This window comes from Podarcis bocagei, assembly GCF_964188305.1.
Source record: "Podarcis bocagei genome assembly, chromosome: 12".
In the NCBI taxonomy this organism is placed as follows: Eukaryota; Metazoa; Chordata; class Lepidosauria; order Squamata; family Lacertidae; genus Podarcis; species Podarcis bocagei.
In genome coordinates this window covers 14959244-14979791 of record NC_138137.1, presented here as the reverse complement: position 1 = coordinate 14979791, position 20548 = coordinate 14959244, and the positions used below count along the sequence as shown (strand labels likewise).

At 44.5% G+C, this 20548-nt stretch overlaps 2 protein-coding genes and 1 long non-coding RNA gene across 5 annotated transcripts in view; 2 read left to right on the top strand and 1 right to left on the bottom strand.

Annotated features, from left to right (window-relative positions):
• Window positions 1-20548, top strand: part of COL6A6 (collagen type VI alpha 6 chain) — a 172733-nt gene that overhangs the window by 54046 nt on the left and 98139 nt on the right. The window contains exons 28-30 of one of the 2 annotated variants that reach the window (XM_081164256.1): window positions 3440-3502; window positions 4296-4331; window positions 4441-4836. The exons of the other annotated variant lie outside the window; for it this stretch is intronic. Coding sequence (XP_081020382.1) covers window positions 3440-3502; window positions 4296-4331; window positions 4441-4488 — 147 coding nt within the window. The 3' untranslated portion in view covers window positions 4489-4836. Of the gene's footprint in view, window positions 1-3439; window positions 3503-4295; window positions 4332-4440; window positions 4837-20548 lie in introns of those variants that run through there. 2 annotated transcript variants of the gene reach the window in all.
• LOC308570296 lies at window positions 2981-5932 on the bottom strand. Its single transcript, XR_014001092.1, has 2 exons — window positions 4944-5932; window positions 2981-3175 (listed from the first exon to the last, which is right to left on the bottom strand). It is a non-coding gene; the product is annotated as an uncharacterized lncRNA (long non-coding RNA).
• Window positions 6039-15389, top strand: LOC308570074 (collagen alpha-6(VI) chain-like). Of its 2 annotated transcripts, XM_081164717.1 has the most exons (6): window positions 7008-7283; window positions 7638-7692; window positions 8175-8668; window positions 9384-9480; window positions 11967-12641; window positions 15274-15389. In XM_081164717.1, the coding sequence occupies exons 1-6, from the start codon at window positions 7179-7181 to the stop codon at window positions 15372-15374; spliced, it is 1527 nt and encodes a 508-aa protein (XP_081020843.1). In that variant the 5' UTR covers window positions 7008-7178; the 3' UTR covers window positions 15375-15389. The 2 variants fall into 2 exon arrangements, with proteins under 2 accessions (XP_081020844.1, XP_081020843.1); XM_081164718.1 differs by lacking the exons at window positions 7008-7283; window positions 7638-7692 and adding an exon at window positions 6039-6114.

The following is a 20548-nucleotide window of genomic DNA, read 5'->3' as shown; positions in this document are numbered from 1 at the left end:
CTCCCCATGAATCCATGAAGTTCACTCACAACATGAACCTACCCCAAAGGGTTGCTGTGAAGATAAAACTGAAAAAGACTAAGCACCCACTGAGACCGTCTTGGAAGGATGGCAGGATATATTGTGATTAGTAATAATAATACCCGAAAGAGTATTATTGGAGTAATTGTGCTTTTGGCTTTCCTCAAGACACAACTGTGTCTTTTCTACTGCAGGCTTCATCTGGTGACAATCAGACATAAGTTTCAACAGGCCCATTTTTCATTTTTAGAATCCAAAAAGGTTTGTTGCCAAAGCTGAAGTGAAACACTGATTCAATATATCACCTCTGCTTTCAGTTAAGGTTACTCCCAGTACGCTGTGTTCATATATGAGTACGGCCTGGAGGAATGTTCCCCAGATAAAAGCTTTCCTATTACTCGGATTGCAACTAGCACTGTCTGTTGTTTTAGGCTGAAATCCTAACTCCACTTACCTGAGAGTAAGCTCCATTATATTCAACAGAACGTTGTCCTTTGTAGCGATGGTTAGTATTGTGCTGTTTGCTGCCAGCTTCTGAAGAAACACACCATACCCTCCAACATTTATCTGATGAAAATAGGGACGTCCAATTCCATAATGATAATTTTACTATTTATACCCCACACATCTTGCTGGGTTGCCCCAGCCACTCTGGGGAGCTTCCAACAGATATAAAAAACACAACAAAACATTAAACATTCAAAACCTTACCTTCAGACGACTTGGGGGTCAGATAACTCCATACCCTCCAACATTTCTCCAATGAAAATAGGGACATCCTAAGGAAACGTGGGACATTTTGGGATCAAATCAGAAACCGAGACAGCTTCTTTAAATCAGGAATGTCCCTGGACAGTAGGGACACTTGGAGAGTCTGACGTACCATAATTTGTGGAACAGGTGACTTAGAAGGGTTACCCACATCTTACTCTGGTGCAAACAATAAGATACTGGTCCATCAAAGATGTACCGTAATGTACTGTGAAGACAGAAGAACTGGTCTCATCTGCACACACCCACTCTCGAAAGTAGGGACGTGGGTGGCACTGTGGGTTAAACCACAGAGCCTAGGACTTGCCAATCAGAAGGTTGGTGGTTTGAATCCCCGCGACGGGGTGAGCTCTCGTTGCTCGGTCCCTGCTCCTGCCCACCTATTAGTTTGAAAGCACGTCAAAGTGCAAGGAGATAAATAGGTACCGCTCCAGCGGGAAGGTAAACGGCGTTTCCGTGCACTACTCTGGTTCACCAGAAGTGGCTTAGTCATGCTGGCCACATGACCCGGAAGTTGTCTGTGGACAAACGTTGGCTCCCTTGGCCTATGGGGCGAGATGAGCGCACAACCCCAGAGCTGGTCACAACTGGACCTAATGGTCAGGGGTCCCTTTACCTTTAGCTTTACACTCAAAAGTAAAACTGAGTCTAGCAGAAAATGGCAGATTCTGACAAAAATGTCTAATACCAGCTTCCAGCCACCTGGAAGTCTATCACTGCTGCCCCCGTCCTGTCCCTGAAATTTTCACTCCTCTCACCCACCTGAAAATTGCCCAAATGCTCCCTGCTTTTGCTGCCTGTGAATGGGATGGCAAGGGGGAGGGATTACAGACCTTTATACTAGCTTACTACTGCTAATGATAACTGTGTCATTTGGAGATATATCTGTTTCCGTTTCCCCTGCTTTTAAAAAGGAGAACTTTAGATTATCATGACCACCATTGATTTATTCGTTGCCTTCTAAACAACCATCTCCAGGTGATTTACATGAAAGATATTTAAAGTGTTTAAAACCACAAAAACAATTAAAAACATATTTAAAACATAGCTGTCAACGTTTCCCTTTTTTAAAGGGAAATCCCCTTATTCCGAATAGGATTCCTCGCAAGAAAAGGGAAAAGTTGACAGCTATGATTTAAAATAAGAATATATCCACGCAAAATAGATACTTGTGGTAAATACCCATTCATCCAGCTGGGAAAAAACTTGTAGAAATAAGGAGTCATGGATTTTTCAGAAATTGCAGATAGCGGTTTGCCTGTCGTAACTCGACAGGAATGCTATTTCAGACACAATTCTCTTAAACTGAAGTATTTTTGCATGTTTTGGTCATGCTGTGACCATAATTAATGAGATAAGGGCTGTAAAAGAGTTTTCAACTTTAGGAGTGCTATATAAATTATTGGTAACGGCGATAAGTGTACAGCTAACACATCCCATCTGTGTTTCTGTAAAAGCAGTATTAAGGAAAGCTTGCTGGTTGGCGCTGTATCAATTTTCATAAAAACCTAGGCTAAGATCCAAAGGACCAATTTAGTCATGTCGCACACATACACATACTGTGTCAAAACTACTTTCCCTCCCCTTGGTTTAAAAATGTGCTGACAAAATGGGGGCGGCTAGGCTACAGTGGAAAGAGAGACCGTTTCCCCCCTATCCCTGTTTGCTTACATTTGTAAACCACTTTTCGAGGAAACAAATCTCCAACAAATTAGCTAACCGACAGGTGGCGCTGTGGGTAAAAGCCTCAGCGCCTAGGACTTGCCGATCGAAAGGTCGGCGGTTCGAATCCCCACGGCGGGGTGCGCTCCCGTCGCTTGGTCCCAGCGCCTGCCGACCTAGCAGTTTGAAAGCACCCCCGGGTGCAAGTAGATAAATTGGGGCCGCTTACTAGCGGGAAGGTAAACGGCGTTCCGTGTGCTGCGCTGGCTCGCCAGATGCAGCTTCGTCACGCTGGCCACGTGACCCGGAAGTGTCTGTGGACAGCGCTGGCTCCCGGCCTCTAGAGTGAGATGAGCGCACAACCCTAGAGTCTGGCAAGACTGGCCCGAACGGGCAGGGGTACCTTTACCTTTACCTTTTAAGCTCCTCAAAACAAAATAATATAGAAATTGAAAGTATTCCCTCTACTCAAAATACCATTAAACAGCCAACCCAAAGAGAACTCAGAAAGCAGACCACAGAACCATTTCGGCAGCTCAGTGTGTAATCAGCTACTGAATGCCACCTTAAAAAGATAGATCTTTAAGGCCCATTTGCAACTTCCACAATTGTGGAGCCACCACTGTATAGGCCCACTGCCGTGTGATTAATTCAAGAAGGAGGAGGCAGCAGAGGCAGTCCGGGGGGGGGGGGGAATGATAACAGAGATGAAATCCTCCTTCTGGAAGCAAGAAACAACAAGCTGAGTCTTCTGAATCTTTGTCCCTATGAATTTAGTTCTACCATAATGATGTTGACCTTAAGGAGTCATAATTAAGACACTTCCCCAAATGTTCCTGCAGTTCCTGGAACTTTTCATAAGGAGTAACTCCAGTTCACGGATTGTCTATCCTGTATTTTACTGTTAGGCTCATTTACCTTTTCTGTAATGCCCATGTTGCTAATTGCATTTTTAAGGAGTGTCTCTCCCCATCATTGTTTTTAGGGTCCTGAAGGTGCTACTGGCCTCAAGGGCACATTGGGAGATCGTGGTCCTCCTGGACGTAGGGTATGTGAATATGCCATCTTTGCTTTGGGCAACCTGCTATGCATGTAGAGCTCAGTCACTGTAGGCCAAGTGTGATACAGTGGTACCTCAGGTTACATACGCTTCAGGTTACAGACTCCGCTAGCCCAGAAATAGTGCTTCAGGTTAAGAACTTTGCTTTAGGATGAGAACAGAATTCGTGCTCCAGCGGCGCGGCAGCAGCAGGAGGCCCCATTAGCTAAAGTGGTCTTCAGGTTAAGAACAGTTTCAGGTTAAGTACGGACCTCCGGAACGAATTAAGTACTTAACCTGAGGTGCCACTGTATATAATTTACACCTCCATCTATATCGCCATAGCTAATTCATTTTTTCCACTTGTGTGGACTGAATTAGGCTGGAATAGGGTGTGTCATTTTAAGGCAGTGGTTCTCAAAGGTTGGTGTGGCAAGTGTGATCGGAAGATTCAAGGACAATCAAAGAAACATTTACACATTTCAGTGTAGTATAGTCGAGTATCATTTTTAAAAAAATTGCAGAATATAGATAGATATCAAATGAAAGCAAGAACACCGAGTTATACTGAATCCTAGCTGTGTTTTCCAATGTATTTCTTATCAATAAAAAAAAATATGGTGTCGCCCCATATTTCTAAGTTATAAACCGAATCAACGGAACAAACAGCTTTACTGAATGACTGTTGATGTTCTGCTGCAGTTGCCTTACTTAATGACTTTTCTTTCAACTTCATTATCAATTGTGACTGAGCACAGAAATCTATTTGTTCTACTACAATATGCTATTTTTCTTCTTTCAGGGTATTAAAGGAGCAAAGGGTGTGGCTTCTTTTTCCGTATGTATTCACCACATCATGGACCTTAAATATTCAGAAAGGTTCTATAATTCCCCCCCCCCTGTAATCTGTGGATTACTCAACTTTTCTTCTCTTTCTCACTCTGTAGCCGTGCGAACTCATTGCTTATATTCGTGAGCACAGCTGTAAGTATTGATTCCTACTGCATTCAGTTACTCATGAAGGATAAATGATTGTCCTATTGTCATGGGCAGATAAAGGTAAAGGGAGCCCTGACCATTAGGTCCAGTCATGGCCAACTGGGGTTGCGGCGCTCATCTCGCTTTATTGGCCGAGGGAGCCAGCGTACAGCTTCCGGGGCATGTGGCCAGCATGACTAAGCCGCTTCTGGCGAACCAGAGCAGCGCACAGAAACGCCGTTTACCTTTCCGCCGGAGCGGTACCTATTTATCTACTTGCACTGGTGTGCTTTCAAACTGCTAGGTTGGCAGGAGCAGGGACCGAGCAACAGGAGCTCACCCCATCGCGGAGATTTGAATTGCTGACCTTCTGATCGGCAAGTCCTAGGCTCTGTGGTTTAACCCACAGCGCCACCCATGTTCATGGGCAGATAGAACACCCTTAATCATATAGCTTTGGTTGACTACTGACCTCCACAGGCTTAAGAAGTCGACGAGTTTTCAAATAGCTTTAGGAGACTCTTTGGCTGATCTGGCTATCTGCCTTGCCAAAACTTTAGTTAACTTCTGCGATAGGGAGTTATCTCTGGCTGTTGTCATGATAGCTCCTTGACGACCATTTCCATTGTTGTGTCATAGCTCAGATCCTGCAGTCCTATGCGACTGTGATATACCACTTTCCTAATTCTGCTTTCTTTTACTTTTCATGGGAGCTAGAAATGTCTACACCAAGCAATAAACACATTTGGGAGCTGGCGAATTTGTCCTTTCTACAGGACCAGTTGCTGGGACCTTTTGCTTCACTGAATAATCCATTTATTCATTCTTGTTTAACTTCACCAGCCAAGCTTACTCACGGTGGTCACTTGCTATATCTGAAGTCACATCCACACTGTGATTTAAAGCACATATATACCACTTTAACAGCCATGGCTTCCCCCCACCCCCAAGAGTACTAGGAATTCTATTTACCCATCAGAGAGCTCTAAATCCCAGCACCCTTAAATAACTACAGTGCCCACAATTCTTTGGGGGCACATCGTGTGCTTTAAATGCACAAATTGGATGTGACACAAATGCCCTCTACAGTCGGTGTTACACCCCATTGCTACACCATTCCATTCAAAAGGATTTCTGTAAAATAATAGTTGAAGCATTCTATGATAACTAGAAGAGATTGTTGAACATTTGCTACATAATTTGCCAGTATACCTGAAGGAGCGTCTCCACCACCATAGTTCAGCCCAGACACTGCGGTCCAGCGCCGAAGGCCTTCTGGCAATTCCCTCACTGCGAGACGTGAGGTTACAGGGAACCAGGCGGAGGGCCTTCTTGGTAGTTGCACCTGCCCTGTGGAGCGCCCTCCCATCAGATGTCAAGGAAATAAACAACTATCTGACTTTTAGAAGACATCTGAAGGCAGCCCTGTTTAGGAATGTTTTTAATGTTTGATGTATTATTGGGTTTTTAATATTCATTTGGGGGCCGCCCAGAGTGGCAGGGGAAACCCAGCCAGATGGGCGGGATATAAATAATAATATGTTGTTGTTGTTGTTGTTGTTGTTGTTGTTGTTGTTGTTGTTGTTGTTGTTGTTAATGATACTATATTATTTTCTATCTCTTTCCTTTAGCTTGTTACCAAGGTAGGCACTTAACATTATACTGCAGCTGTTAAGTGGATTGATGTGGTACATTTGTGAATTTCTCTTTTTGTCTGAAGTAAATTGTTGTGCACTGTATTTGTTATGGTTTTGTAAACATTATTTTGCATAATTATGCATTGTATGATATCTGACGCAATGGATTTTAAAAACTTTTTTTAAAAAAAATACACCCACCCTAATGATAATTGTAATGGTTCTAGGGGTTGCTCTTGCATAAGCAGGTGCCTATCTCCCCGGCTGGGTGCAAACACCTGGCTGGGTTGCCTAAGTGAACCTTTTCTATCCGGACAGCCACTCACCCGTGGCTGACTCAATCGCTGGCAGAATCCGTCAGGGGGCGTTTCTTAAACTTCTTCCAGCAAAGAAGCTCTTTGACGCCTAGTCTCCTACTCTCTCTGCGCGAAAGCCTTCTGCGCAAGGAGGGCGTGGGCAGCAGAGGACCCCTACTCTCCCCGCTGGTCCCAGGCAAGGAATCATGGGACTGCCTCGCCATTTCCCCCCTCTGCCCCCTTTTCCACTGGTGCTACGCTGATTCTCTTCCCCAGAAGATGGGCTGCTTCTCCCGATCCCTGGACGCTCTCTGGAATCCCTCTGGATTTTGCTCTCTCCCTCCGGCACTGATGGCAGTTCCCTGACAATAATATTAGCATCAACATTTACTTCTAAATAACCAACTATGCTCTTTTTATTATTATTATTATTAAATTTTAAATCATTAAATTTAGAATATTCATTTAAACAACCTTAAAATATCAATGACTTCCCTTCTCTTTCCATGGTTCATTTTGCATATCACAAATCCCTGCATATTCCATTATTATTTCCATCAAAACTTATTTACACTATTGAATTTATCTTACGTTGCCAACGTTGCTAACGTTTTCAAGCATACACAGTTTCCCCCATATATTCAATAAACATTTCCCAATCTTCTTTCAATGAATGCTTAAACAACCAGCTATGCTCATGCATCTGATAAGGTGCTTGAGTGATTAATCTCGCTGTCTGGCCCAAGAGATTGCACGATATGTCCTCATTGTAGTATGTGGCCCCTGGGGGAAAATGTGGCCCTTGGCTGCAAAACATCTCCCACCCCTGCTATAGCAACTGCCCAATCTAGGAATCCTTTTTGCACATATCAGTTTACCGTGTGGAATGGCGTGGGGACAAGTCTGTGTGGTTTGTCTTCACAGCGCCATCTAACATTACTGCTCACGGTTGATAAACTTCTGCCTTTGTAGAGGTGTTGATGAACTTGCAACACAGAGACTATCTTGCTGCTCCATCGTGTGGAGCAGTTTCAAGCATTTTTCCTGTCAGGCTGCCCCCACACTGACTTGGAAGTGCTTCCTTCATGCCTCGGAAAGCTAAGAGAATTCTCCACCCCTGTTTATTTATTTATTTTGAAAAGATTTGTAGATTACTTTCTAAACTACAGAAATAAAATAAAGCATTTCCATTTTGTAAAGAAGAACTGAATGCAGAGCTAGACTGGTGACTAGGGGCAGCCGCTGAGACCACATAACACCGGTCTTGAAAGACCTACATTGGCTCCCAGTACGTTTCCGAGCACAATTCAAAGTGTTGGTGGTGACCTTTAAAGCCCTAAACTGCCTCAGCCCAGTATACCTGAAGGAGCATCTCCACCCCCATCATTCAGCCAGGACACTGAGGTCCAGCGCCGAGGGCCTTCTGGCGGTTCCCTCATTGCGAGAAGCAAAGCTACAGGGAACCAGGCAGAGGGCCTTCTCGGTAGTGGCGCCCACCCTGTGGAATGCCCTTCCATCAGATGTCAAAGAGATAAACAACTACCTGACATTTAGAAGACATCTGAAGGCAGCCCTGTTCAGGGAAGTTTTTAATGTGTAACATTTTAATGTATTTTTAATCTTTGTTGGAAGCCGCCCAGAGTGGCTGGGGAAACCAATCCAGATGGGCGGGGTACAAATAACAAATTATTATTCTATATTATTATTTTGGCTCCTGACCTTTGGAAATCTGGTATCTGACTCGATAAGCCATCTGCTCTTTTGTCCTAGGGACGCCAGAATGCCCGGTGTATCCCACGGAATTAATGTTTGCCTTGGATGTCTCTCAAGACACCACGCCTCAGATGTTTGACCGAATGAGGGAGATCGTCATAGCGATTGTGAAGGACCTCAGAATCAGGGAAAGCAACTGTCCTGTGGGAGCCAGGGTGGGCGTCGTATCCTACAGCTCTAGCACCCGCTATCTGATCCGCTTCTCAGATTTCCGCAGCAAGGAGCGTTTGCTTCAAGAGCTCAGGGCACTTTCTTATCAGAGAGCAGGGAGCAGACGGGACACGGGTGCATCGATGAGGTTTGTGGCCAGGAATGCCTTCAAGAGAACTCTCCAAGGTGCTAACTTGAGAAAAGTTGCTGTCTTTTTGAGCCACGGTCAGACTGCCGATCCAAATTCCTTCAACACAGCTGTCCTTGAATACAGTGCCTTAGAGATCCTTCCGGTGGTCATTGCATTTAATAACATCACCCAGCTCCATCGTTCCTTTGCGGTGAGGAGAACTATGGTCTTTTACTTCTTTTGCACTTAGCGATTATGTTTTGCTCTCTATTTATGGTAGCCAGGGCCGGATTTAGGCTTGATGAGGCCCTAAGCTACTGAAGGTAATGGGGCCCTTTATATGTCCAGCTGTCATTTGTCAAAAACAGATTGTCACTGTTATTTGTGTTGAATACGAGCTATATGGTAGCTTATGGACCTAATAGGTATCTAAAGCCATTTGCCCATGTTGCCATGCAACCAGTCCATGCAGAATGTAGGCACCCTATATATAGAAATGAGCAAAGCAGTGATATTTTAGGGAGCAGGCTAGCAGGCGGGGCTCATTACTTACATCATAGGAGCCTACACAACACAAAACACTGTTGCTGTATGAAGCTTCCTATGCATAAGGCATAAAGAACTACACAACTTTTAGAAGACACCCAAAGGCTGCCCTACATCAGGAAGTTTTTAATGTTTGGTGTTTTATTATGTTTTTATATGTGTTAGAAGCCGGCCCGAGCAACTGAGGCAACCCAGCCAGATGGGTGGGGAATAAATCTTGTTATTGTTATTGTTATCCCACCCTATACCTGCAGGTCTCAGGGCAGTTCACAAGATATTATTATTATTATTATTATTATTACTACTACTACTACTACTACTACTACTACTACTACTACTACCTGAAGTTTTTTCTCCTCCTTTTCATTTTTTCTTTCTAGATGGATGATTCCGGACAGTTTCAAGCCCTTCACATTCCAAGCAAAGGAGATTACACATTGTTTTTACAGGGACTCCAGCTGTGCACTCTTTGTTACGGTACGAAGCATAATCTTCTTGCAATTATAATTTTCAAGAAACATGTTTATTTGATCATGATGAGCCATAAGACTGACAGAGCTTGGCAGAAATCTCTGGTGTTTTAGGAGAAAAGCTCTGTGAGAAGGAGGGATGATGAGCAAACCGTCTGACTACTACGCCCTTCTTACGGTAATGCAAATTGACACGCGATGAAAATCAAGGCATCCGATGGAAGTTAAACTTACCAGAAATGTAGTATTGATTAAAGATTTTGAAAAAGAGCAATCAAGCAGTTATTGTAAGGATATTTCCAGGGGGTGGGGCTGATTTTAAAACAGTTGATGAGTGAGCCAGAGGAGGAACTAAGAAAAACGCATCTAAACTTTTATTTAGATTCACTGATTTTAGGTTGATTTTTTCGCTATTATATGATTAAACAGTAGAATTATAGAACTGTAGTACTGGAGCGACCGTGAGAATAATCTAGTCTAGTCCCCTGCAATGCAGGAATCTTTTTGCCCAATATGGGGTTCAAACCCACAACTCTGAAACCCTGAGATTAAGATTCTCATGCTCTACTGACTGAGCTGTTGTTTAAAATTAATGATATACGTACATAGAGATAGAAAAGATGTCTCTTCATCCAAAAATGAACTTTATTTAAAAGGAACAAAATGAATTAAATTCAAGTATTTTCATATAATGGTAACAGATATTCAAGCAATTTTCTTCAACATTTCCTTCTCATGAAATCATTGGCTAACTTGTCCCAATTTACATCTTGCAATGCAGAACTTTCTATTGCTAAATTGCTGAGCTTGTTATATGCTATTGAGATATAGTAGGGTTTTAAATTTTGTACTCGTTTAAGGGTATTGAATGAGCTTTCACCAGTTGCATTTGACATGGGTAATATTAAAATAAGGAAAGAATTGTCTCGATATTTGGAAATGTGACTCTCAAATAATGAGTATAGGAGTGCATGGGAGACTTTAGATAATCAAAGTTCCCAGTGTTGATAGAATGCAGGAATGGTCACAATGGTCATTTTTATGAGTATTCTGTACCATTTTTATGGGATGTTACGCTTTCTGCGAATTTTGTACACCACCCCACCCTGACGTTTTATAATTTATATGAATATTTATCTAAATATATATAGATATCTCAACAACTCTGAGTCCAGCCAAGCACTAGAAAGGAACATAACTCAGTCTCCTCAGCACTTCCCCAATGGAGGCTGTGAGCCAATTCAATCCCGAGGAGAATTCTTTCCTTTTTTTGGAGCGTTCCATTAGTTTCCAGGAGGCAACCTACCCCCTTGTGTGTGGGAATGTTCAGGGAGGCAGCAGAGGATATATTGTTTATTAATATCCTTCCTAACTTGAGCTAGCAAGTTCCTTTACTTAGCAGAGTTTCACATTCCCCTTTTAAACACACAGCAGGTAGCTGTCTGCAGGCTTGTGTAAGCCTCTCACTATTAGGTTCCTGGTAAGTTCCCTTATATCCCTCTTAAAAGAATAAACACATGCCAATATTTTTTTTAAGTTCATGAAAGAAGTTTACTCACATCATCAGTTCACAGTTGGATCCCTGAAACTTAGTTACGAAGTATATGCATGTCGTTCTACCCCATATGAAAGAATGATCCCAGTGTCCTCTGTTGGCTGAAAAAGCAACAGAGCATCTCAAGCTAAAAAGCTGGTCCAACGTAGAAGGAAGAGAGAGAGAGAGAGAGAGAGAGAGAGAGAGAGAGAGAGAGAGAGAACTGCGTGCCTTGTCCTTTTGTTACCTGAACAGGTAAGGTCACACCCACCTCTAGTCACATGCAAAGAAAGTACTGTATTTTTTGCTCTATAGGACGCACCGGACCATAGGATGCAACTTGTTTTAGAGGGGGAGACCAAGAAAAAAATATTCTCCCCTTCTCTGCGCAGCGCCCCTTCAGCAAAGCAGCAGGAGAAACGGAGCCCCTTCCATTTTTCTCCTCCTGCTTGGCTGAAGGGGCGCTGCGCCTTAGCTAAAGGGGCACCTACCCTTCAGTGAAGGCAACCTGAAGCCTTTGGAGCACAGCGGGAGCTCCCACCGCGCTCTGGAGGCTTCAGGCGGCTATCCTTGAAGCCTGGAGAGCGAGAGGGGCAGTGCGCACCGACCCCTCTCGCTCTCCAGGCTTCAGGGAAAGCAATGCGAAGTCTCCACAGTGTGGCGGCAGCGCTCCTACTGCGCGTTGCTATCGCTGAAGCCAAGGTGCATGCATTCACTCCATAAGACGCACACACATTTCCCCTTAATTTTTGGAGGGGAAAATGTGCGTCTTATAGAGCGAAAAATACGGTATGTCCCAGCCAGGAGGAAACAGGAAGTTTTCGACTGGCTAGACCAAACATTCCCTCACATGTCCACTCTAGGAAAACAAGGAATGTTGTACTTGACTGCTGCTTATGTATCACATCCCACATTGTGCAGTTTGTAAACCGATGTCTGAAACATGTGTTCGTTTCCAGATAAATGCAAACCAAATGCTGCCTGCAAACGTACCAGAAGATCTCTCCTGTCCTGGGGGTACGTGGACACGGCTTTCATTCTGGATACCTCACAGGCAATGAATCCCAGCGAATTTGAGAAACTGAAAGGATTCTTAAGCAACGCACTCGACGCCTTTGAGGTCTCCTCTGAGCCCGCAACTTCTTCTGTGGGCGACAGGGTGGCTGTGGTGAGCCACGCTCCGCCAGCTTTCAAGCCCCAGACACAGCAACCGCCGGCAAAAAAAGAGTTCGACTTGGTGACTTACGGCAAGACGCAGTCAATGAAAAGACATATCTGGGAATCTCTTCAGCAGCTGGGAGGAAAAGCTGCCCTTGGCCATGCCATCCAGTGGACGATCAACAACGTTTTCTCAGCATCTCCCAACCCGAGGAAACACAAGGCTCTCATCATTGTATCCGCTGGGGGAACGAGTCGTTGGGATAAGGAAGTGTTGAAGAAAGCGTCTCTGAGAGCCAAGTGCCAAGGCTACGCCCTGTTGGTACTCTCCTTGGGACCTAAGTACAATGGCACAGAACTTGAGGAGCTGGCAAGTCGACCCGTGGAGCAGCATTTGATTCAGCTTGGCAGGATTCACAAGCCTGAACTGGAATACGCGCTTAGGTTCCTGAAACCCTTTCTATACCTCCTTCGGAGTAAGTTGTCGATACGTGATTTTGAAAGAGCTTGCGGCTTTCCATCTCTCTGCTGTTTTTAAATTTGTTCTGTTTCTGTAGCACAGTTACGGAGATCTTCTGGGCTCTCCATACCCCTCTGTGCCAGATTAGACATTATCATGGCTTCCTGAGTGTCTCTTTGCTTGTCTGGCCCTCTACTGTTTTGATTGGCCAGCAGACTTGGAAAAGAGGCGAGAGAACAGTTTTCTCTGCTTACAGCATCCTTATTTATTTATTTATACATACCCCATCCATCTGGCTGGGTTTCCCCAGCCACTCTGGGTGGCTCCCAACAGAATATTAAAAACACGATAAAACATCAAACATTAAAAACTTCCCTAAACAGGGCGGCCTTCAGATGTCTTCTCAAAGTCAGATAGTTGATTATTTCCTTGATATATAAAGGGAAGGTGTCCCACAGGGCGGGTGCCACTACCGAGAAGGCCCTCTGCCTCGTTCCCTGTAACCTCACTTCTCGCAGTGAGGGAACCACCAGAAGGCCCTTGGAGCTGGACCTCAGTGTCCGGACTGAACAATGGGGGTGGAGATGCTCCTTCACAACTGTTCTGTCTCTCTTCTCTCTTCTGGTGGAATGTGATTCTGCTTCCTTCTCCACTCACAAGAAACCCACTCATTCCTAGCTACCCCATGATCAGGAGAAGTTCTAGGATACTAGAACCAGACATTCCACTGATGAAAATAGACCCTCCTGCGCAAGACAGAGTGATACTGGGGTGAAGTTTGGCATACCAACAGCAAGGCCGGGTGGGTAATGGTGGACCAACAGAATCCACACTCAGTTTTGCTGCAAGCAGTAAATGGGAACTGAAACTACAGGTGGATGGTTTCTGATGATAAAAGCATCGAGGCAGAGCATGCACTACGTGGCAAGTGAAATAAGCACAGCGTAGCATCCAACCCAGTGATTCTCAACCTGTGGGTCCCCAGATGTTGTTGGACTACAACTCCTATCATCCCTGAGCTCTGGCCTTGCTAGCTAGGGGTGATGGGAGTTGTAGTTCAACAACATCTGGGGACCCACAAGTTGAGAAAGGCTGATCTAACCCATTTTGAGGACACTGAGCCCATTTTATAGCAATAAATTATTAGCCCCCGTCTGTGAATCCACGGCATGGAAATCTTAAGCAGAAATCACAACTGAGCGGTAAATTTTATTGTTTATTATTTATTGCATTTATTCATCGCTTTGTATATTTAAAAAGTATTGAAATGTAAAATACAAAATATCTACAATCAGTTAAAAACCAGATAACAAAAAGCAAAAATATTCCTAAAGCGTCCATCCAAGAATTCTGTTGTTTTTTTAAAAAAAAGGATAGATGCTACCACCAGTCCCTTTAAGCATATGCAACAGCTTTTCCCATGGAGGACTTACAGAGGAATGGCCTACAATCTACACAGATAAAAATCCCCAGGACCTCTCTCTTTGAAAGATAAGCATGAAACCACCTCCACTGTCAGTAAACTACAAGTAGTTCCACTCCACCCCACTCAGGAAATCAATTCCCAGCAACCATTTACAAAATGGGTCCTTTCCTACCTCCCCTAAAGTGTTTCATATCTTCCGCGCATTCCTTCTTCACAATAACCAGAGATATGCATGATGTCAGCCTTCGGGGAAGCGGCTCCCCCCTCCTTTGGCCGTGGATAAGCAGAACAAAGCAAAAATAGTCTCTTACCATTTAAAGAGATTTTAATGAGCACAGCGAAAGAACAGAGAGCCCATTCTCAGAGTAAAGGTGCTCCCAGTTAAGGTTTACACCCACTCCCCCACCCGAGTCACCCTCGCCACTTCCTCGTCTTGCAACCTGATCTCGCAACCACTGTGCCTTCTGTGCAGCTACCTTATCTAATCTCTGTGACCTCGGACTGATCGGCTGGACACTTTGCAGCGAACCGGAGTCTGTTAACTCTCTCTCTCTCCTTGTTCTTCTTCTCCTAACTGTTCACCACCCAGTTTTTCCCAACTTTTGTCTTCTGAACTATGTCCCTCTGTGAACCACTGTTCCAAATCTATACTGTCCCACAGCTCCTGGGAAGAGTCAGGATCCTGATCGGTAGCAGGGAGAGGGGGAGCCTCCCACCATTCCTAGTCTGTGCAGCCCTCCTCAGCACGGTCCTTGACACATGATCTTGAAGAATAATTGCATGTGTGAGCTAAAAGAATTAGAGGGAGGGACTGGAAACTGTATTTTGGTGTAGGGCCAGGGCCAGATGCAATCATTAGGGCTTTCAGTATAAGAAGAAGAAGAAGAAGAAGAGTTTGAATTTGATATCCTGCTTTATCACTACCCGAAGGTGTCTCAAAGCGGCTAACATTCTCCTTCCCCTTCCTCCCCCACAACAAACACTCTGTGAAGTGAGTGTGGCTAAGAGACTTCAGAGAAGTGTGACTAGCCCAAGGTCACCCAGCAGCTGCATGTGGAGGAGCAGAGACGCGAACCCGGTTCCCCAGATTACGAGTCTACCGCTCTTAACCACTACACCACACTGGTGATAGGAGGGGAAATATGAAAGTTCACCCTAATCATGGCAAAATCTATTTCCAAACTTTGAAAAGGTTCATCCCTGTGTCTTTTTGTCACAACAGGTGGAATCAACAGCTATCCGCCAGCTGAACTCCGAACAAAATGTAACAAGGTCACCTCTCAAAAATCAAGATACACTTCAAGGAGTCTCAGTCTCATGTAAGTCCAGCCACTTATTTGTAAAGATTATTATAAATTAGAAAAGTGTCCTTCATCATCAACAAATAGGTGTCTATGTATGCATTGCATTCCCTGAAGAATCCTTCCCCATGGTTACCTAGTATTGGGAATGGAGGGTAGGTTTTTGGCCTTGTGTCAAGATTTTTCCCAAGTACAGGGCTGCAGGTTTCTCTACAGGAGTTAAGGGGACTATTCACTTATAGGAGAGGAAATGAAAGGGTGCACTTAAGCATACTCTTAGGGAGGGGGCCAGAGTTGTTGATCCATTTCACGGGAGGAGTAAGAATCCAATCATTCAGATCTGAACTGTTAATAGCTAATGGTTGTGACATTATGCTTGGGACGCAGGTGGTGCTGTGGTCTAAACCACTGAGCCTTTTGGGCTTGCCGATCAGAAGGTCAGCGGTTCGAATCCCCAGACGGGGTGAGCTCCCGTTGCTCTGTCCCAGCTCCTGCCCACCTAGCAGTTTGAAAGCATACCAGTGCGAGTAGATAAATAGGTACTGCTCCGGCGGGAAGGTAAACGGCATTTCCGTGCGCTCTGGTTTCCATCATGGTGTCCCGTTGCGCCAGATGCAGTTTAGTCATGCTGGCCATGTGACCTGGAAAGCAGGCTTGGACGGGATCCAAAAACATCATCCAAACCAAAGGCTATCCTGCATTTTCCTGTTCATTTTCCCGCAATGTCTGCTTTCGATATTTTTCAGATGACAAAGAGGACAACCTGGCATTGAAGAGAAAACTGACTAATCACCATTAGTCAGCTGCAATCAATGGTGATGAGTTTGGGTTTTTTGTTGTTAAATGGCTGTGTTTTCTGGAAACCAGATGTGGCGTATGAAATTCGTGGAATGGATCCTCTTTCTTGTCTTCATATTTTTTCATATGTGGTCTTTGGTTTCCAAAGATTTAGCAAGGCCATATCTTCTGGCGGACAGAATGCCTTGAAAGTTCCACTCAACTTAAAGCAGTTTTGCACACACGTTAAATGTTTAATCATTCCATGAAAAGTATAAATAACCTCCGTTTTTCCAAACACTTCAATATTTGCACTGATTCATGCCATTTTGTGCCTCTTGTGTTTTAGCCTAATACCCAAACTCATCTTCTCCTTCGATTCCTTACTTTTATTTACCCATTCTCCATCACCAGCCAGCCATTTCTCCTCCAACCCGACCCTTTCGAACCTTTATTCACTGTGTATTTTCTTATTTCCCTTATTCCACACCTTGCCTGTCTCTGGTTGTCTCTTGCTCCCCCATTGCTTCATTCCTCCCACCCACCAGCAAAGTATCTCTTTTCCTGTACTTGCCCTCCTGATGGCAATGAATGGAATGAAATCATTAAACTCAAATTTGTTGCTGGTTTGGACTTCTCTGTTGCGTCTCTTTATTCACGTAGCTGTTTCATGCTCCCTCTGGTTTGTCGCTGGCTTTCAGAGTCCAGACATCGCTCTGGGCAATGCTGATTTTTATCCACCCAGGCAAAGGGATGAGTGAAGCAACAACAAACAGGTAGAAAGTGCCAGCACACTGATCATTTACACTGTGGTTCAAATAATAATAATAATAATAATAATAATAATAATAATAATAATAATAATAATTTTTATTTATACCCCGCCCTCCCCAGCCAAGGCCGGGCTCAGGGCGGCTAACAAGCAATAATAAAAACAAGTTGAATCAATACAACTTAAAAACAAGATTAAAATACAACATTAAAATATTGAAACATTAAAATATTAAAATTCAGCCTCATCACAGGAGGAGAAAGGAAAAAAGAAAGAGGGGGAGGGAATCAAATTGACTCCAAGCCAAAGGCCAGGCAGAACAACTCTGTCTTGCAGGCCCTGCAGAAAGAAATCAGATCCTGCAGGGCCCTGGTCTCATGAGGCAGAGCGTTCCACCAAGTTGGGGCCAGTGTTGAAAAGGCCCTGGCTCTGGTTGAAGCTAATCTAACTTCCTTAGGGCCCGGGACCACTAGGGTGTTGCTGTTTATGGACCTTGAGGCTCTCCGTGGGGCATACTGGGAGAGGCGGTCCCGTAGGTACGAGGGTCCTAGGCCATGAAGGGCTTTAAAGGTCAAAACCAGCCCCTTAAATCTGACCCTGTACTCCACCGGGAGCCAGTGCAGCTGGAAAAGCACTGGGTGAATATGCTCCCATGGCAGAGACCCCGTGAGGAGCCTCGCTGCAGCATTCTGCACCCGCTGGAGTTTCTGGGACAACTTCAAGGGCAGCCCCGCGTAGAGCGAATTACAGTAGTCAAGCCTGGAGGTGACCGTCGCATAGATCACTGTGGCCAGGTCGGGGTGGGAAAGGTAGGGGACCAACTGCTTGATGCGGCAAAGGTGGAAAAATGTTGCCTAGGATGTAAGATAGGATAAGTTAGGAATTCTGGCTTATTGTTTACCTGTGCTGTGGTTTGCTGCAGGCAGGTGATAATAGCTTGCTTGGGAGCAACAAAGCATAATCTATCGCACTAAGCAATGTCAGTTTGTTCCACCCAGCACACTGCATGTTGTCATTCAAGCAGAGATGAGGTGGGATTCCTTTCAGTTTGTATTTAAAGCCAAATGATCAAATTCCGAAACAATTTTAAGAACTGAAACACAGTCATCTTTCAAAATTTGCCCATATCCAAACTTTGTGGTGTAGTTCTGCAACCAATGTTTATGGAATTTCGTAGAGGAAAATGTGCCTGAAAATGAACGTATTAGTTAAAAGTTTTAAAAGGCATTGCAAGGAGTTGCTCACAATCCCCTTTTTGTTTTAACCACTCTGAATAATTTAGTATCATCAGCAAACTTGGCTACCCCATGGCTCACCCCTAACTTGGGATCATTTGGTAACAAGTTAAAACAAAAACATGTCCCAAATTTATAGATGTCTTCTTCATGCCTTCTGTACAGGCACACATATAGGTTCTGTGCCTATGTAGACATCATTCAGGACGCGGGTGGCGCTGTGGGTTAAACCACAGAGACTAGGATTTGCTAATCAGAAGGTCAGCGGTTCGAATCCTCGTGACGGGGTGAGCTCCCATTGCTTGGTCCCTGTTCCTGCCCACCTAGCAGTTCGAAAGCACATCAAAGTGCAAGTAGATAAATAGGTACCGCTCTGGCAGGAAGGTAAACGGCTTTTCCGTGCACTGCTCTGGTTCGGCAGAAGCGGCTTAGTCATGCTGGCCACATGACCCGGAAGCTGTACGCCTGGTCCCTCAGCCAATAAAGCGAGATGAGCGCCACAACCCCAGAGTCGGCCACGACTGGACCTAATGGTCAGGGGTCCCTTTACCTTTACCTAGATTCAGGTTAGCCTAGATTCAGGCTAACGTCTGCTGTTCTCCAGATGTTGCAGAATTACAATTCTCATCAGTCCTAGGCAGGAAAGATTTTGAGAGTTGTAGTCCCAACAATATCCCTAGCTTTCAACTTTTCCCTTTTCTTGCGAGGAATCCTAAGGGAATTTCCCTTAAAAAAAGGAAAACGTTGACATCTATGACCATATCTGGAGGGTTTCAGAGTGGCTCTGCCTATGCTAGAGTATTGCACAAGAAAAGAAGAATTCAATCTCTAGATCTTCAACACCAAAGAGGAAAATTGTTATGGAACTATGGAACCTATGGAAAGATGCTTTTACAACCTTGAATAAATTCTTCTTGAACAAGCGTTTCTGGAACCAGTGTCTGAAACCACTTTTCTTCCCCTCACTGTTTTGTTGTGATAAAGCTGCCTTGTTAAGCCATAACACATGGTAATGGGGATATGGCTGATGAGCAAATGACAACTGTAGGAGGCAGATGTCTATAAGTGAGTAGGGGACTAGTTAGGGCACTCAGTCAGTTTGGTAAGAGCCAGCTGTTAAATAGTCATGCAGTATTCAAAAGCTATCATAGTTCCAGTTACAGGGCAGTAAGCAGAACAGAGCAAAGAACCTTGTGTTGAAAATCTGTCAATTTTCAGTTTTTGCAGTGGCTCTTTCCCGCCCAGTTTTAGGTCCAGTTTTCCACATTTCTGCATCCATTTGTAATTACTTTTTAAAATGTACTACTAATTTTATTGTGTATCAACACATTTAAAAAATGGCTTTGCAAGCCCTTTTTGTACGTCATTGGCGGTTCGAATCCCCGCGACGGGGTGACCTGCCGTTGCTCTGTCCCTGCTCCTGCCAACCTAGCAGTTCGAAAGCATGCCAGTGCAAGTAAATAAATAGGTACCGCTCCGGCGGGAAGGTAAACGGTGTTTCTGTGCGCTCTGGTTTCTGTCACGGTGTTCCATTGCGCCAGAAGTGGTTTAGTCCTGCTGGCCACATTACCCAGAAAGCTGTCTGTGGACAAATGCCGGCTCCCTCAGCCTGAAAGTGAGATGAGCGCCACAACCCCAGAGCCACCTTTGACTGGACTTAACCATCCAGGGGTCCTTTACCTTTTTGCGTGTTGAGGTCCCCAAGCCACCCCAATAAAATACAAATCACACGGAAATTTTGTTTAAGGTTTTTGGCATAATTTTGGCCACAGCTTTATTAAAATACAAAATGTCAGTGGTTGCTTAGGCATTGGTTATGACTATCTGTCCCCGCATGGGGACATCCTGACATTCGCACGACTGTGAAGTCAGAAAGGGAAAGACATTTTGGGGAGAAAGATGGCGAAGGGGACCTTCTCTCAGCTCTCCCCCAAATTCTCCCAGGGGCTCTTGCGTGGCCCTAGCCCCTTGAGAGGGGTTCGGAGAAGAGCATGGCAAGCCCCTGTATTCCTTTAATGGAATACCCTTGCAGCAGCAGCATTGGAGGGGCCGGCACAGCCAATCCATGCCCCTCCACCGAACAATATTGTTCTACAAGATGTATATTTCTTTAAGGGCCAGAGCAAATAAGGTGACCTAGTTTTACAGCTGTGAAGCAGTATAGAAGGTGTTGTTAAGGTGTGGTAATTAAGCTGTTAGGTATAGTATATAAAGAGCAGCACCTAGCTCTCTCAGTACCCTGGTGGATGGGTTGGTCATGCTTATTGATATATTTAATGTAAAAGGAGTTTTTGTTTTTGTTATTAAAACCTAGCAAAAGTTATTTTGCGTTCCTTGTAATGTGTGGTCTCCCCAGCAAGCTATCTACAGCACAACTAATCTGCAAATAGCCAACAAGACAGAGCAACTAGC